Source organism: Paroedura picta, unplaced genomic scaffold (genome assembly GCF_049243985.1).
Source record: "Paroedura picta isolate Pp20150507F unplaced genomic scaffold, Ppicta_v3.0 Ppicta_v3_sca22, whole genome shotgun sequence".
Classification (NCBI taxonomy): Eukaryota; Metazoa; Chordata; class Lepidosauria; order Squamata; family Gekkonidae; genus Paroedura; species Paroedura picta.
Genome location: NW_027518619.1, coordinates 4,378,389 through 4,397,172, shown reverse-complemented (window position 1 = coordinate 4,397,172; position 18,784 = coordinate 4,378,389). Strand labels below are relative to the sequence as shown.

Here is an 18,784-nt window from a genome sequence, read left to right as displayed (position 1 = left end):
GTGTGAGGGATTATGATTGTGGGGGGAGGGAGGTATGAAGAATCGACACCACCAACGGACACCTACACATCACCTAGATGCCACCTACTGATAAATACACGGCATTTTATTCCCACACCCCGTTGGCATAAGGAATTAAATTGAATTTGACGAGCTCCTAAATTTTTAATGTTTCTATCATAGATTCCAAATTTGAATGTGGAAATAACATAGTTGGGATAACTATGTTGTTATAAATATTATCAGCTGCTGTGAATCCTCAGGGAAGGGTGGCATAGAAACAGGATAAATAAATATTCAGAGGAGGGAACCTGAAAAAAGGCAGGGATCCTGCTTGAACAAACTCATTAGGGATGCTGCATGCTTGGCCCGAGGGTGGACCCTAAAAAATAAGAAGCATTCTTATATTGTCAAATTCGACAGGAAGAGCTGAGTTGCTTTATAGTAGCAAATGTTTATACACACACAGTTGATGGGTAGATTAATTTATAGAAAGTTAGATAATAGATAGGTGATAGATAGTTAGACGTGAGATGACGGATGGATGGTTGGATGGATTGTAAAATAGATAGATGATAGATTATAAAATAGATGGATGGATGTATGGATGGATGGATTATAAAATAGATAGATGATAGATTATAAAATGGATGGATGGATGGATGGATGGATGGATGGATGGATGGATGGATGGATGGGTGGGTGGGTGGGTGGATGGGTGGATGGATGGATGGATGGATGGATAGATGATAGATAGGTAGATAGATAGGTAGGTAGGTAGGGAGATGATAGATAGATAGATAGATAGATAGATAGATAGATAGATAGATAGATAGATAGATAGATAGATAGATAGATAGATAGATAGATAGATAGATAGATAGATAGATATTCATTTGTTTGTTTTTAGCACCAGAGCCCCAGGACATATTTTGGAGAACTGAGAAGTTATAGCCATTGGATTTTTTAAAAATTCATATATTCATGTGTAACGTTTAGTGTCTCAAAAAGGCAGGTGGGAAAAAACCCTCTTTTTACAGTAGTGACAATCATGGCCTGTATCCTACCATTCTGTTTATCAAGGTTGGAAGTCTTCCTCCAACCTAGTGTGGTGGTGGATCGTGCTGTCAAATCACAACCCCCGTAGGGTTTTGAAGGCAAGAGACATTCATAGATGTTTTGTTATTGGCTGCCTCTGTATAGCAACCCTGGATTTCCCTTGATGGTCTCCCATCCAAGTACTAACCAGGACCAACCCTGCCTAGTTTTTGGGACCTGATCAGATCAGCCTAGCCTGGGCCAGGCAAGAGATGTTCAGAGGTGATTTGCCATTGTCTACCTATGCATTGAGACTTTGGACTTCCTTGGTGGTCTCCCATCCTTGGTGGTCTTTCATCCAAATACAACCAGGGCTGAACCTGCTGAGCTTCTGAGATCTAACAAAATCAGACTACCCTCCAACTTAAGTTTCTGTTTGCTCCAACAAGAGCTGCATAAACTGAAGGATGACTTCTTAGGGGGAAGAAAGCTTCCAGATGTGTTGACCAAATTGGGAGGGTATAGGGCAGTTGTCTTTAGGTCCAGTTAATTCCACACATAGATAATGCAGAACGGCAACTCAGACCTAGGTCCTCAAGAAATGAATGCACCTTCACATTTTGGAGGAACGCAGAGCGTTTGTAAGTAAAAAAAAAAATTTTATCCTTAGTATTTTTCCCCCTTTCCGGATTCTTCATTTAAGATTTTGACCGAAAACATTATAACGTGTAGATAGTTATCCGTAAATTCAGGATCACATGATATGTAAATAAGAGAAGAATTATGGACATTTAATTATGTTGAAACTAGAATTTGCCATTATACAGGATTATCCCGTTTGATGCTCATGGGTGCGTTAAAGATATACTCTGCGGACCCCTTTTTCTTGATAGTCACGTTCCCCCCTTACAGTCTTCCAGTGAAATGATTTAATTCTTTCTTGTTATCACCGCACAGGCTTTGAAAGAAGATTTCCCCTTAAGCCACGTGATCTCCCCATTCACCAATCAGGAAAGAAGGGAAGGAATGCTTTTAAACCTACTGATTCCATTTGTGCTCACAGTAGGATCAGGAAGCAAAGGTCTGATTCATTTAACAGAAAGATTCCTCTGTTTTTTCCCCCTCTTCCTTCCCTCTTTGATATAGCGAATGTTTGTGCTTCTTTTGACCTGTGTTTCTCTCTCTCTCTCTCTCTCTCTGGATGTTCTTTCCGTAGTGTATTGTCTACTGGCTTGTTAGGGTCAACAGAAGGAACCAGGATAGGTGTCATGGTTTCCTTCTCTCCTTGCAGTTGTACTTATCGAATTCACCCTTTGACAGAGCCGCTCCTGTCTTTGTGGCCTGAGCCGTGACCAAGCATGCCAGGCAAAGCCCAGATTCAGAAATGGGAAGCAAGCCCGAGATCCACGTGGCTTCCATCCACCCCATTTCATTCCACTCCTGTGGCTCCAATGATCCTTTTTACACTCTCTTTCCTGCTGAAAGGTGGAAGCTTTCCCTAAGACCTTGCAGCTGAGGGGGGAGTGGTCCTGAGCCCCTGAATAGGCCTTGGAGTTGGCAGTCCCAACTGAAGAGCAGGGGTGGCAGGAAAGTGACAGCGCAGTCCAGGGCCTATTCTGCACACAATAGATAATGCACTTTCAATACACTTTAGAAGTAGATTTTCCACACAGGAAAATCCATCTGCCAAAGCACATTGGAAGTGCATTATCCTACGTGTGCGGAATGAGCCCAGACCATTGAGAGCAAGCTCTTCCGAAGAGGCAAAAGCCATGAATGAGGATGCGGGATAGGGGGAGGGCACTTTCCTATTGCTGCTGTTGTCCTGTGAGGGCTAAAAGGGCTTTGTGCTTTTGCTCCCAAGAGGAGAAGGTAGGGGGCGGGTGAGGTGTCAGGGCTGCTCCTCTCGCCTGTGAGCAGACAGTGCTGCAAACGGCGCGGCATCTCCTCAGTGAGTCTGGGGCCTGACCCAGCCACTGTCCTTCCCTTCCTGTGCCTCCGCAGACAGCCCATGGCTGGAGCAGCCTGAAGTCCTCTTGCTGCTCCAGACAGTAATCAACATCCTGCTACCACCACGCATCATCAGCACATCCCGCAGCAAAAATTTCATGCTGGAGAGCTCCCCGGCCCACTGCTCCACACCAGGCGACGCCGGGAAGGACTTGCGCAAAGAAGGCCTGGCGGAGTCCACCAGCCAGGCGGCCTACTTAGGTGAGTGGGGAAGGACAGAAACAGAGAGGTAGAAAAGGGGGGAGGAGTCATTGCGCACACGCTTGTGGGTATGCTGAACGGCCTTGAGGTCATGTTTCAGCTGATGCCAAAGTAAGAATCAGAGAATCCTAGAGTTGGAAGGGGCCATCCAGGCCATCTAGTCCCACCCCATCTAGTCCCACTACAGAGATCAGTTCCCATAGAGAAAATGGATGCTTTGGAGGGTGGACTCTATGTAGGGTGGCCAGCCTCCAGGTGGGGCCTGGGAATCCTCTGGAATTCCAGCTTACCTCCAGACTACAAAGATCAGTTCCCCTGGGGAAAATGGCTGCTTTGGAGGGTGGACCCTGTGGCATTTTGCCCCATTGAGGACCTTGTTCTCCCCCAGGCTCCATCCCCAATCTCCAGGAGTTTCCCAGCCTGGGCTGATTCTGCACTTACTTTGTTATTCCATTGTGGATCCTGCTGAATTCAGATCAATTTGAATTTGGGTCTTCCTCTGCACATGATTAGGGAAGCTCAGAGGGGGGGGAGCAAAGCACAGCAGGAGCCTCTTTTTTTTTCTTTTCTTGAACGGGGGGGGGGGATTGGAGACAGCAGAGGAGGGGGAATAAATCCAAGAGGAAAATCTCTGCCAAGAGAAGTTAGGGCTTCTGATGAAAGAAGTTAGGGCTTCCCCTTTAAGGGAAGCCTTGCAACCTGGGAATCAGGAACTTGTGCCCTGGGCTTTTCTACAGTGTTGGAGGCTCAAGGCAGTAAGTTATTTCAGGGAAAGCAGATAGTTGCCTGCTTTCTCATGCTGATTTTTCAAATATTGAGGGTTAATCATAGAATCATAGAGTTGGAAGGGGCCATACAGGCCATCTAGTCCAACCCCCTGCTCAACGCAGGATTAGCCCTAAGCATCCTAAAGCATGCTTAGGGCTTAGGTTATATCCACTCCAGGATATCTTGGGGGAAAGGTAGGGTCATTCTGGATCAATCCTGCGGGGCTTTCCGCACCGGGATCCTTGTAGCAAATTGTTTGCAGAACGAAAAATCACCATTTAAAATAGTGGAATTCGTCGTTATGCATACCTGACTTTGTAGTGGAATCCAGTTGTGTTTCCATCATTTCCCACAAGCTTCCGGTCTCAGCAAAAATCGCTAGAAAGGAAGCGCTATTGCCAAGCTCATCCCGCCCCTGGCCGTCAAGCAGCCAATGGGCGGCCGTTAGTATGCTCCCAAACAGCCCCTTTCCCTTTAAGAAAGGTTTAAAAAAAAAAAAAAAAACCCGTTGCAACGAATATGTGTTGATTCGTTGCAACGGAGAGACCCATTCACCTGGCAGGTGGTGTTTGAGCTGCCGTTTCATCGTTGCCACGCTCCCCCCGAGTGAAAAAAAATACCCCCCCCCCTCACAGGCACGATTTTCAGCCGAAAACAGTGTGAAAAATAAAGGGAAAATACATCAGCAAACGGGCTTCTCTGTTGTTTGTGCTTAGTGACTAAACAGCTCTGGGGAGGGACTGAAGCCGGGGAAGCCTCTAAATGGAGGCTCGCCGGTGTGTTGATCTCTGCTTGCTCGGAGAAAAAAAAATGGTGATCGCTTCGCCGGAAGATCAGAGGAGAGAGCCAGGGGGAGGGACTTTGTAGAAACCGCAACAATGGTAACGGACAGAACTTTCCCGCTAGTGTTGCAGATTGGTTGCAGGAGTGTAGCGCTTTCCGCAGGGTGAATCCACTTTTGGGGATTTCCCTGAAAGCGCTACAAGGAAGCGCTTTTTGCGGATCAGTTTCAGGTGTGTGGCAAATTGTCAACGACGTTGTGCATAATGGCAAAACTGTAGCGTTTTCAATTGGCAACCATTGTGCGATTTTGAAGGAGTGCGGAAAGCCCCTGCTTGTTGCAGATGAAAAATTTAAATCGCTCAAAATAAACATGGAAATCACATTCAGTGTAGACGGCTGGGACTGAATTGACCTGGGATTGGAATAAAAGCTCCATGCAGATTCAGCCCTTGATATAGCAAACTTACTCCCCCATTCCCTGCTAACGGCCAGGAGGACCTGACAACCCTATTGTGTATATGTTATATTGTGGAGTATCTTTAAACAGCCCGTGGCGCCACGGGTGCCACGGACTAAATAATTCGTTAAGCCCCCTAGAGGTGGGCTTTGTCCGTGATGAGGAAGGGTCCGGGTTGGACCCTTCCTCACGACAGACAATCGGAGGGACCAATCGGCAGGCGCAAAGCGCCTGCCGATTGGTCCCTCCGATTCCCAGCCTGAGCAACTGGATTCCCAGGCTCGCAGTTGCTCCCGGACTGACGCGCCCATCAGTCGCGCGAAGCGCGGCTGCTGGGGGTTCCCTCCTGCCGGTCTGACGCGGCGAGAGGCACGAAGCGCCTCTCGCAGCGTCAGACCGCCGCCCGAGGGAACCCCCAGCAGTCGCGCGAAGCGCAGCTGCTGGGGGTTCCCTCCCTGCTGGACTCATGCGCCTTCTCCCCTTTCAAAACCCCTTTTTATAAAGGGGCTTTGAAACTAGTAGATATATAAAGAGATTCTTCTTCTTGTCATTCCCCCACAGTAATTCTTCTGATATGTAAGCAGGGGTGGTTTTTGTATATAAAATGTTTTTTTTAAATTGTTTTAATTCTGTTATGAACCACCCTGAATGGACAGGACAGGGCAGTATATAAATAAGGGTTTATTTATCCATTTATTTGTCTTCCTCATAGCTCTGAAGGTGATCCTAGTCTGTTTTGAGCGTCAGCTGGGCAGCCAGTGGTATTGGCTGAGCCTGCAGGTCAAAGAGATGGCTTTGCGGAAAGTGGGAGGCCTGGCCTTGTGGGATTTCCTGGATTTTATTGTCCGCACCCGGATCCCTATCTTTGTCCTTCTTCGACCTTTCATTCAGTGCAAGGTAAATCCACCGTCAGATGTTTAAATGTCCCATTTCCTTGTCAAACGACATTGTTAAACCTTTGTTAAAGAGAAAAGGATATAGCCATGTTTTTCGGAAACAACCTTCTAGAATCTTGACCGTAAGGAGGGAAATTCCTTAAGGAGCCTTGAGTAGGCCAGGTCATAGAATCATAGAATCATAGAATCAAAGAGTTGGAAGGGGCCATACAGGCCATCTAGTCCAACCCCTGCTCTACGCAGGATCAGCCCTAAGCATCCTAAAGCATCCAAGAAAAGTGTGTATCCAACCTTTGCTTGAAGACTGCCAGTGAGGGGGAGCTCACCACCTCCTTAGGCAGCCTTTTCCACTGCTGAACTACTCTGACTGTGAACATTTTTTTCCTGATATCTAGCCTATATCGTTGTACTTGAAGTTTAAACCCATTACTGCGTGTCCTTTCCTCTGCAGCCAACAGAAACAGCATCCTGCCCTCCTCCAAGTGACAACCTTTCAAATACTTAAAGAGGGCTATCATGTCCCCTCTCAACCTCCTTTTCTCCAGGCTGAACATTCCCAAGTCCCTCAACCTATCTTCATAGGGCTTGGTCCCTTGGCCCCAGATAATCTTTGTTGCTCTCCTCTGTACCCTTTCAATTTTATCTACGTCTGTGAGGCCTCCAGAGCTGCACACAGTACTCAAGGTGTGGTCTGACCAGTGCCGTATACAATGGGACTATGACATCTTGTGATTTTGATGTGGTGCCCCTATTGATACAGCCCAAAATGGCATTCGCCTTTTTTACCGCTGCATCACACTGCCTGCGTCACATCTGCCCTAAAAGAGGAGCAGGAATCATGACAAAGATGTTGGTTCTCTAGGACCTGAGCCCAAAAGATAATGCTTGATTTTGCAAGGTACAGAAAGTATGAGATGGATCAGCATGATCAAGGATCTGGGCCTCTTTCTATGGATGTTTTGGCTTGTGTAATACAGTCCTGAAAATGAGAGGAACTTTGGCTAATACTGGTTTTGTCATGCTCCATAGCTTTTTTTTCCTGACGCACATGAGATACACTCTCAGCACAGAATTATATAACAGCGAAGAGTGGTGACCCTAGGCACATATCATAGGCGGTAGTCTCCCAAAAGTCTAAAATTTACATATATTGGTTGGAGCCATAATTTACAGATCCCATTCAACCACTCAGCTACACTTTATAATGAGTTTAGTATAAATATTTTATATAGAGTGTATTGTCACCGTTCTGACCACCGAGGAAGACCCAGTAGGGTCGAAACGCATTTGGTCTTATGTACTGTTAGTTCTGTGTAGTTTTTTATGTAGTTTTTATTCTGTTTTTAATTGTGCACTATAATAAATAATCAACATTTTTACTCAACTTCTGAGTTCCTACCTGTTAAGGTTGGGTTGTGTTCCTTTTTTGGTTTTGATGTTCCATAGCTAATCACATCTGCAAAAAGCAAACTCAAAGTTCTGGCCAGAATCTCAGTAGTTTATTCAGAAGAGTCCAAATGGCATCAGAAGGCTTCTGTGCGTGAGGATCTTTGGTTACTCAGAAAAGCAAACTCTTTACTAATAGTCCAAGATTTCTTTATTAAGAAAGTACTCTCATCAAGGCATTGCCAAAACTGGGGCCAAGGATGCAAGTCTTCACATATATCCCAAACCCTGCCACACACCTCTCCCGTGGGAGCCCACAGGAGAAACCTGCTGCAAAAGAAGGCTGAATGTCCAAGGTTTGAACTGAGCACGTCTGGCGTGCTAAGTAGGTTCTCTGTCACTGAACAATGTCACCTTCCTTACTCAGCAAGTGAGCTGACAATGGTCTCTGTTCTTCACCCCCTTTCCTTGCTTCCCTACCCCCCTCCCCAGTTGCTTGCTCAGCCTGCTGAGAATCACGAGGAGATGTCGGCTCGCCAGCACATCGCCGACCAGCTTGAACGGCGCTTTATCCCCCGCCCTCTCTGCAAGAGCTCCCTGATTGCGGAATTCAACAATGAACTGAAGATCCTCAAGGAAGCGGTGCACAGCGGCTCAGGTGAGGCAGATCCATACAGCCTTCTTTGCCAAAAATAGATGCCTTCTCATCATCACAAGAAGATTTTTGACTGTAAACAAGGGATAAAACTGAAAGCACGGTATATTTGAGGGGTTTGGCAGTCAGCAGGTCGCAGGTTCAATCCCTGGCATCTCCAATTAAAAAGTGACCCAGTAGGAGGTGAAATCTCAGAATCATAGAATCATGAAATTTGGAGTGACCTCCAAGGTCATCTAGGCCAACCCACTGCAGAATGCAGGAAATTCACAACAACCTGCCCACCCACAGTGTCCCCAATTCTATGTCCAGATGATGCCTCCCCCCCAAAAAACAAAACCCAGAATCTCTGGCCAATCTAGCTTGGAGGAAATTTGTCTCCCAACCCCCAAACAGTAATCAGCATTTCCCTGAGTATATAAGAAAGCCAAGTATGACACAACCCTTCCTGCCCAACCACTCACAATCTTCATTCATTCATTAACCTTTATTGGCATTCCAGACTATTACAGAAGGTCAGAGCAAGAGAAAATATAAGTAGACAACTTATTTGCGATATTGTTACCCGCCACGAGCCGCAAGGGAGTGGCGGGCTATAAATCTAATAATAATAATAATAACAGCAAAACAGATAAAACAGTAATTGCTATGTACTATGGTGAATCTCCCCAAAATAGGCAAACTCCAACTTTTGGCAATAACACAGTAGTTTATTTCAGAAGAGAACTAACAGCATCACAGGACTGCTACAGTGCTAGAGACGAAAGCAATAGAGATCAAAAGGCAATTATAGAGACAAATCCCCACAGACATACACCTGTTCAGCTTCACCCAGGGCAGTTCTCATCATCAAAGGATAGTGCTGTTTATAGCTAGCACCTCTAGATGGGAAGGGAATAGCCAGAACATCTGCAGGCATGACAGAGGGCCTTCTGGGAACAGAGCATGAGAGCAGAAAGGGAGGGGGATGAGGAGAGCACTTTTCCGCAGAGAGTTCTGAGACTCTGGTCAAGCAACTGGGATTTTGATGTGATGCCTCTGTTGATACAGCCCAAGACTGCATTAGCCTTCTCCCCCAATCTGTTCAGCCTATCAAGGGAAGACCTCCATCAGCACAGTGGGCACATCCACCTCTGCATACCGGCTGAGCCTGGCCACGATGTCGCGCTCCAATACTGGCACTGGAACAGTCTGGGAACAAGACAGTGAGCCTTCCCAACAGGCTTCCCAAGATACTCTGAGCCGGACAGACGAGGAGGATGAAGAGAGTAAGTATTCCCCCCTGCGAGGGCCCAACTAAATGGCAGTGTAGCTCAAATGAGGTTAGCTGTTTGGCCACACCCAAGGAGAGACACGTTTAGGTTCTGAGGGCGGGAAGGCCTTTATTTGAATAAAGGGAACTTCGAGCAATTGGACCAGAAGCCCTTCTGATCTGTATAGGCATCAATTTTCTATACCCTTTGATTATGCGTAACCCCATTTTTGAATATGCATATATCACTCTTGGCACATGCAGATGCGTTTGATTGCATAAGCTTTGCGGAAGACATATGTTGCCCACTTTGACATTAAAGCAGTTTTATCAGGAACATCTTGTGGGCATCATTTCTGCAACTGGGATTTGTTTCTAACTTCTTTTTTCATTGACTCCACCAGCTTTGTTTATCCTCCCACCCCTAGCCCTGGCCTTCTGTCTTAACCACTGCTCCCCCCGCCATGACCAGGGTCTCTTCTGCATGATGGATAAGCTGATGAAAACTCACTAAATACATTGTTGTTTTTCTGATCTTTGCACAGAAGAGTTAATTTACTCCGCAAAACTGATATTGTTCTGCATGGAGAACTGTCTCTTCGGTGCTTTAAGCGTCTTTTAAGCGTTGTTTCTGAAAGAGGCTTTTCAACAATTCATTTCTCTCCTGCCTGCCTGAGATGATCTATTAGCCATGCTGAGAAGTTCTTTAGTTATGCATCTTAGTGACTGCATTAGAGAACAAAGCGGAGTTGGCAAAACTACAGGGGGCAGGGCTATGAATTGTTTCATGCAGAGAGCATTGCAACGTAGTTTTTCAACAGACTATATTCAATGCAGAACAACGATTGTAATATAATAAAGTGGTCTAAACTGGTTGTTTTTTTTATTTGGCTCCATGCAGAATAACTCCAAATTTTGTTGCAAGTGATTATGATATTGATACAGTCATATTATAAATGATCCTTCAGTTGAGGTGGGGGAGGATCCAGATCTTCCCCAGTCATGTATTAGCAATGAACGGGGGGGGGGGTGTCCAGTGTTAAAAGATGTCAGGGGATCCATGGTAAAAACAATCCTATAAAATGTTTCATGTAAACATCCAGTTGTACAAAGCATCCCTTCTGCTGAGCCTTCCAAGCAACTACATGCCCCATGTTTTGTTTTGTTTTTCCTTTGAAAAGGTCTCTGATGTACCACCAACTTAGGGCCAAACAACAGGTAGTTTTTAAGAGCTGTGTCCAGGTTCCTGGACCCAAGTGAGGTTCTCCACAGCCTTGTGGCAGCTGCAAATAATACCTCCTGTAAGAACAAAAATGGGGCCAAAACTCCTGCCTCTTCCCCCCCCCCCCAGCTATTGACAACTAACTCTGCCTGCTCTTTTTGTGTAGGGGAAATAGCCTGCAGGAGGCAAGAGACCTTCCCCCCGCCCCCCAGTGCTGCTCTGAGTCCATTTTTGAACCTTTAAGGTCCTGCACAGTTTGGGACCCACATACTTGAGGGACAGTCCTATGCACTCTGCAGGGCTCTACACTCTGCGGGTACAAATCTGGCCTCGACCAGGGCCAGGGCCTTTTTGGTCCTGGCCCCTACCTGGTGGAATGAGCTACCGGAAGAACTTCGGACCCTGTGGGAGCTTTTGGTGTTCCGCAGGGCCTGCAGGACGGAGCTCTTCCGGCTCAAGTTTATATGGTTGAGGCTGGTGCGCTAAGGAAGAGCTGGACCTCCCACCCCCCTGGATTACTCTTATGGTGGGTTACTGGTCAGCAGCCCCTTTTTCCGCCCCCATGGTTGACAGTGGGCCAGGTTAGTTTATATGTCGTTTCTGCCGCTTCTGGACATCTTGTGTACTGATTTTATGTATGTTTTGAGTAGTTTGGCGTTTTAGGGGTAGTTTTATTGGGTTTTTACTTATGTTGTAACCTGCCACAAGCCGTTTTGGGAGTGGCAGACTAGAAATCAATCAATCAATTCAATAAATAAATACATACATAATTTGGGTTTCCCCCCCCCCCAACTTTTACAAAAGATGCCATTCCCAGGAGCTGTTCCCAGAGCCCAGTCCCAGCTCTTAAAAACCACCAATGTGTAGTTTTGCCCTCACTCACCCTTCATCCATGGGGGAGATTGAGATCAAAGGGTACACTGTTTGCTAAACACTTTTAAAAAATCAGTTTTTTAAAACAATACCCTGACCAGGGTGTAAACTGCATGGAGCTTTATTCCAATCCCAGGTCAATTCAGTCCCTGCTGTCTACACAGAATGCGATTTCCGTTTTGATTTTGGGCAATTTAAATTTTCCTTCTGCAGCAAGAAGGATTGATCCAGAGTGACCCTACCTTTATTGTGCGATATCTTAGAGTGCTTTTAATGCTCAATATTTCAAGATTTGGATTAGGGAAAGCAGGCTCTTTTGCACTTTTGTGGTAGAGATGCCCTGATTGGCCAAAGGTGGCCATGTGACAAGCTTGCCTTAAAGGAGAAGCCCCTAATTTCTCTCAACTTCTGTCAGTCTTGGATTTTTTTTCTCCCTTCTCTGCCTTCTTCGATCCTATGTGTGCGGAATGGGCCCAAATCTCAGAAGCAACTGTAAAAAGAGGCAGCCTTGGATGGGATAGTCATTGAATGGGAGACCTCCAAGGAATACCAGAGGCAAGCAAGGGTCCACTGCCCCTGAACATCTCTTGCCTTGAAAACCTCACGGGGCCGCCATAACTCAGTTGTGCCTTGACAGTAACAACTTGACAGTAAGGCTGACAGATACAAGCACAAACACACTTTCCAACAATACAAAATGATTTCTCTTCTGGAAGGCATGATTGGTCTTTGCTTTGAAAGTTTAAAGCAAGCCTGATGTGACATGTCTACACAGAAGTACCAAAGCCCACAGAACATTCCAAGGAAGAAGAGTTAATTTCTATACCTAAAGGAGTCTCAAAATGGCTTCCAATTGCCTTCCCTTCCTCTCCCCACAACAGATGCCCTGTGAGGTCAGTGGGGCTGAGAGAGCTCTGACAGGACTACTCTGTGCAAACATCTCTATCTAGGTGGGGCTCTGAGAGGGCACCATGAGAACATCTCTATCAGGACTGTGACTAGCACAAGGTCACCCAGCTGGCTGCATATGGAGGAGGGTTAGAGGCTGCCTCTCTTAACCGCTACCCCCAGCAGGGGGGACTGATTGTCACCTGACTGCCTGATTTCTCCTGTGCTCTGAATTCCTTGCAGATGACTCGGTGAGCATGCCCAGTGTGGTAAGTGAACAAGGCGCATACCTTATGGGTTCCATAGGGAGGAGGCGATTCTCCAGCCATCTCTCCAGCATGTCTGCACCTCAGGCCGAGGTGGGCATGTTACCCAGCCAAAGGTAAACACACGAGATGTTTTGCATTTACTGATATACCTCCCAATAACTGAAATGCCAAAGGTATAAAGTAGTCTATAATTCATAGATTGGAGCGTTCGCCACAAGGTCTAACTAAAGATAGGCACACACACAGAAAATTGTTTCTCAGTGCAAGCAATTTACCACTGTGTAATAGCAATTTTAAAGGTACCTGCTAGAGTGTTCCCTCTTTTCTTCCTCAAAATGCAGGTGGCGACACCACCTGAACAGGTTTAGACAAAGGTCAGTTGTTCTCGTACAAAAAATGTCATTTTCTACAGCGTGATCAGAACAGAGGCCCGATTAAAGAACTTGTCAAACGCAACACTGAAATAAAACTGTGTGCACAATTAGGCTGATCCTGCCTTGAGCGGGGGGTTGGACTAGATGGCCCCTTCCCACTTTATTGTTCTAGGACTGTTGAGAAGGTATGTGAAGGAAGAACTGAGGGCTTGATTACATCTTACTCTGGGTCCAACCCCATTTCTGTCCTGGATCTTGTCAAATCAGACTGAGACTTAATTCCCAGGGAGAAGGGGACCTGATTCAGAATTAGGGGCCGTAATCTTCCTTCCCAGTTCTTTTCCCCCCACTGGTTTCAGGCAGACCCGGGGAATGGCTGTTTGTCCTGTAGCGGAAATGTATGCATTGTATATCATTATGTAAAAGTTTCCACAACTGGGTACAAATTGGCAACTTCGTGGCATTTCAGGCCAGGAAAACAGCATGGGGCTAAGGTAGTTGACAAATCGGCCTCCACACACCTGAGGATTAAGCACGGGTCTGATTTGACTGGGCGCCGAGTAGACACAGAAAGGATCTGAGTTGGTTACGCCTTGCATCCCCTCTATGGCTTTGAAGGTGCCTCACTGCAAATTCCAGGCCTTTCAGGACTCATATTCTTGTCCTTGTGCTATGTATGCACAGATCTTCAAACAGATGTGTGTGGCCCAGGACAGAGAGCAAATGTACATCTCTTAAAAAGGAGAGATGTACCCACAACTTTAGAAAGCAAGACTGTATGAGTGCACACTGACCTCTATCTGCAAATGAGAATTCTTGATCGTACTCTCTTTCTGAATTGCCTTAAATCCCTGGGTTTAATTTTTAATACAACTTAGCAAACCTTTGAAGATTATCTAGGCATCGATCTGTAAACTTCCTTCCCTTCTCCGGCCCAATCCTGTTGTCTTAGAAGTTGATTGGCTGTCCGTATTTGCATGGTGATAAACGTGCCCTGTGACCGAGGTGGCCTTTTCTAAACTTCTTGTGCATAGTGAAAAAAGCAAGACAGGCGAGAAGAAACACCATAGAGTCAGGTGATCCCAGTGTGCCAGGGATCCTAACCGAAGAAACATGCTACTCAAAGTCAAAGCACCTTTATTGGCGTAACAAAAGCATTTATGTTAAAAGACAAGATATTTCACATCCCAATTCGTTTGAAGAAAATCCTATGGAGGAATTTTGCAACAGCTTCTGTTACTTGAGAATTAGGATCTGATAAGAGTAAGTGCACTGTAGTCAAGGGATCATGAATCGAAACATGCTACGTTGAGTCCACTTTTGTTACGTGTCAAGCAACTTGTGAGATTCAGGGCCATTTCACACGAGGGAATTTCAACGAAATCATTACCAGATGCTGACGCTTTAAAATCATGGTTTCAGATGACGCCGTCAGCCTCCCGTCCCAGTTTCGCTCCATCTGCCGATTTGTAGCAGAAGCAAGGAAATCGGGAAAACTGCATTCCCCTGGTCAAAATTCCGACAGATGTCGCAATCACCTAAAAACATCCTCTGTTTACAACCATGAAAGCCTTGACCTGGGTCTATTCTGCATACAATAGTTAATGCACTTTCAATGCACTTTAGAAGGAGGGCTCATTCTGCACATGGAAGATAATGCACTTTCAATGTGATTTTGCAGCTGGATTTTCCTGTGCAAAACAGGAAAATCTATTTCTAAGGTGCACTGAAGGTGCATTAACCCTTGGGTGCAGAATAGGCCTAGATTTTCCTGTTCCGTACAGGAAAATCCAGGTGCCGAAGCACATTGAAAGTGCATTATCCTATGTGTGCAGAATGGGCCCTGGATCATGCAGATTAGCCCAATCTCATCAGATCTCAGAAACCAAGCAGGGTCAGCTCCGGTTAGCACTTGGAGGGGAGACCAACGAGAAAGTCTAGGGTTGCTACGTAGAAGCAGCTAATGGCAAACCACCTTGGTATGTCATTGGCCCTCATGTGGATGACCCAGGCTAGCCCAAGCTCATCAGATCCTGGAAGCTAAGCAGGGTTGGCCCTGGGCCCATTCTGCACACAATGCATTTTCAATGCACTTTAGAAGATTTTCCTGTTATGCACAGGAAAATCCAGCTGCGAAAGCACATTGAAAGTGCATTATCCTATGTGTGCAGAATGGGCCCTGGTTTGTTCTTGGATGGGACAAAAACCAAAGAACTCCAGGGTTGCTGTGCAGAGGCAGCCAATGGCAAAAGGCCAATAGCTGCCTTGGGAACCCTACTGGGTCACTGGAGACTGCTTGTGACTTGACAGTGTTTTCCAATACTCCTTGATGCTGCCCTGGCTTGGATGGACCAGGCTCGTCTGATCTCATCAGACCCCAGAAGCTAAGCAGGGTCATCTCTGGTTAGACCTTGGCTGGGAGACCACCGAGGAAGACCACGGTTGCTATGGAGAGGCAGGAAATGGCCAAACCAGGCCTGAATGCCTCTTGCTTTGAAAACCCTACAGTAGGGGTGGTCAAACTGTGGCTCTCCAGATGCCTAGAAGGGGCTCATGGGAATTGTAGTCCATGGGCTTCTGGAAAGCCACAGTTTGGCCATCCTACAGGGTCACCATAAGTCACCATAACTGTAACTTGACAGCACTTTACATGCCCCAAAGCATGGAGAACAAGGCAAGCTGTGGAATACAAGCGAGGCTCCCTGCTTCTCTCCATGCTAACATTTTACGCATTCAGAAATTTTATTATAAGCCGGCTGTGAAGACATTTGGCAGGTACTGCTTAAGAACGCTTCATAAATCCGCAAGCCTTTTTTCCATGGGCAACTTAACTAGCAAAAGCTTTGATTGGCGATTTAACTTGCTTGTTTTTGGAAGCTTTTATGGTTTTGATGTTGCTGTGACAGAGGATGAGGAAAGGAAATATGAAATATGGTGTTTCCTTCTAAAGAAAGGTATCGTTGATTTAGCAAAATGACACTGGTAATTTACAATACCTTTGGGTTATCAAAAGGTCGACCCTGTTGATATTTTGGTAATTTACAAAATGATTTAAAAAAATTAACTTGATCCAATAGTGTAAACCCTTTTAGTTCCTAACACTTAGGCAAGGTCAAAAGGATGACCTTTGGGGGAAATTTTCCCTTTGCAGGGAGACAAAATTAGAGCCAGCAGATGTGCTGATAACTTGACCAGTAATGTGGCCGCTTGGGTACCTTTGTTCCTCCGTTCAGAAGAAATAAATGTGTAGCGATACAGGGTTATTACTAAGGGGTGGATTGTCCACCACACCACGTCCCTCCTTTCATTTTACACGTAGGCGGTGGTCAGAAAGGGACCCTAATTGGTTGATAGCCCATCATTTTGGGATGCTGCCATGGACTTCAGACATGCAGATCTAGATGGTGATATGCAGTTTTACTACCGAACCGAGCCCCATCCCTCACCCCCTTAAAGAGGGGCAGGGTTTCACATCTTGAGACATGCCAATGCTTCTCCCTCCCTCCAAGCAATGTCAGGTATCATTCCTTCCACAGAAGACGCAAGATGGCCCTGGCATGATACCACTTGGGTGGGCAGATGGTTAGGTGGGCATAACATTACTAGGAAAGAGAGGATCCTGCCATTGGGACATTGTGGTTTGAAGAACTGGGAGGTTTGACAGTCCTCTCATGCTCCATGCTGGATGCGTTTAGAGGGCTGCCTCATTGTTTCACTCGGACGTGAGAAGGGAGCTGAGGCACACTAATGAGGCTCCAACACTGTTTCTTTGTTGGTGGTTCCTCTTCTGATTCCCATGCTAGGTTAGTTTCCATAGCTGATGACTTTGCATAGGGTTCTCTGAGTAATTAGTTACATGTGAAGCTGAGTTACCCTGAAAGGTCAGCATTGTCTACTGAGGGGCAGCAGTTTTCAGGGGACTCTGTCTGAGATTTTTCGCATTACCTCCTGCCAGATTGTTTTGAATGGAGTGGCTGGGTTTGAACCTGGGACCTTCTGCACGCCAAGCAGATGCTTTACCCCTGAGCTGTACTTGGGTAAAAGAGAACTGATTCCATGACTAGGGTTGCCAGACCCCCTCAGTGGAAGTAGAGATCCCCCGCTGCCACCTCTCCCCCACTGATCAGCTGGCTGGTGTGGGGGGGAACTTACCCCCAAAAGAAAAAGTCCCAACTGGCATTTTAACAACATGCCTTCCGTACTTCAACATAACCTGGAAATCATGTAGGCATGTTGGGGGAATGCTCTTTTGGGGAGGGGGGGGGGAGAAACTCTATGGTAGAAGCTAATTCTACCATAGAGTTTTTGCCCCAAAACCAGAGTTCTCCCTGTCAGGCCTACGTCACTTCCAAGTCACAGAGGCACTGACATGGGCATGTTGCTGAAATGTCGGATGCAACGTCCTGCTCCCAGTAAGTCCACCCCCACTGGTTGCCAGGAGGGACCTGGTAACCTTCTCCATGAATTTTTAAAAGATTCCTGATCCCTCAATTCAGAGTGAGGCAGGGTGACTTTAACCTCTTTGTGCCTTTCTCTTTAAGTTGACATATTTATTGTCTTTGAATATATTAAAATATCATCCAAATAAACAAAGATCCCCTGGCATGTGCCCCACCCCTGCCTTCATTTTAAAAAGGAAGCAGAACATCCTGATTGGGGGCCTCGATTGTCACATTTGTCTGGGCACTATGTGGGAGTGGGTGAGGGAGTCCAAAATTTTAGAGCAGTGGAGGGGTTGGGGCAACAAAAGCCATGAAGCTGGGTGTTCACACAAACACCCCCTGCCCTCCCGGCTGATGTTTTGCTCTTATACTTTGGTTGGAATGCCATGGAAGTGTTTTATAAAGCTAGAGATTTCCACGCCTCCTAACTTCCTTCTTTAGGAGGAACAGGAAGTCCTCTTTTCAGACTGACTCTTGAGCGAGGCCACGTCAAGATCGAGCGTTTGACTGTCCTCCTTTCCTTTTATTATCCGTCTGATACGTCTTCTTTTTTTCCTGAACACAGAGACAATTGCATGCTTCTTGTTTTATATTTTCTTCCCTAAACGCTCGGCCTCCCTGCCCCTCCTGCAGTGAACCCAATGTCCTCGAGGAGTCCCAGGGCCTGGCCGCTGAGGGCAACCTTACTAGGTACAGTCTTCTCCCTGCCTGTGTGTCTCAGTGTCTGTCCTGGGGAACGGTCTGCTTCCTCTCTTCACCATCTTTCCCTCTGCCTCATCGTTGACTCTCTCTCTGTCTCTCTCGCTCTCTTTCCCGCCATTCCTTTTCCTCGTTCTCCATCGATGACCAGGCCTGCAAGTCAAAGGTGCAGCCATCCTGCTGTGTTTGCAAGTTCTTCCCAGCAAGCAACCTCAATTTTGATTGGCTAAAAACTTTAGAGGGGGGGGGGGAACACATGCCAAAGCTAACCAGCTTGAGGACATGTTGTGACATTTCCCCCTTGCAGCTGAAAGGCTGCAAGAAACTTTCATCACACATTATTGCTCTCAGTTCAAGCATGATCTCATAATGGCTAAGGGTTTTGATAAAGATTTGTTTTATGTCCTAAAAGGAGTAGATTCTCAACAATATCAGAACTGTCCCTCTGTGTGAGGGTCCGTCTAGCCCACATCCTAAAAGTTTGCCTCTTTGTTGCCTAAGTGTGTTATCAGTTTTCATTTTTTCCCCTTCTATTCAAGAAACAAGCTGTTGTTTCCATTTGCCTGCTGTC

At 46.2% G+C, this 18,784-nt stretch overlaps 1 protein-coding gene across 4 annotated transcripts in view; it reads left to right on the top strand.

Moving 5' to 3' along the window:
- LOC143828378 (protein unc-80 homolog) overlaps window positions 1-18,784 on the top strand; it is a 179,704-nt gene that overhangs the window by 139,164 nt on the left and 21,756 nt on the right. For 3 of the 4 annotated variants that reach the window (XM_077318765.1, XM_077318767.1, XM_077318766.1), the window contains 7 exons: window positions 1,996-2,119; window positions 3,043-3,249; window positions 5,970-6,154; window positions 8,032-8,197; window positions 9,283-9,462; window positions 12,673-12,811; window positions 18,148-18,204. In XM_077318765.1, coding sequence (XP_077174880.1) covers window positions 1,996-2,119; window positions 3,043-3,249; window positions 5,970-6,154; window positions 8,032-8,197; window positions 9,283-9,462; window positions 12,673-12,811; window positions 18,148-18,204 — 1,058 coding nt within the window. The remainder of the gene's footprint in view (window positions 1-1,995; window positions 2,120-3,042; window positions 3,250-5,969; window positions 6,155-8,031; window positions 8,198-9,282; window positions 9,463-12,672; window positions 12,812-18,147; window positions 18,205-18,784) is intronic. The other variant, XM_077318769.1, reaches the window with a different exon arrangement.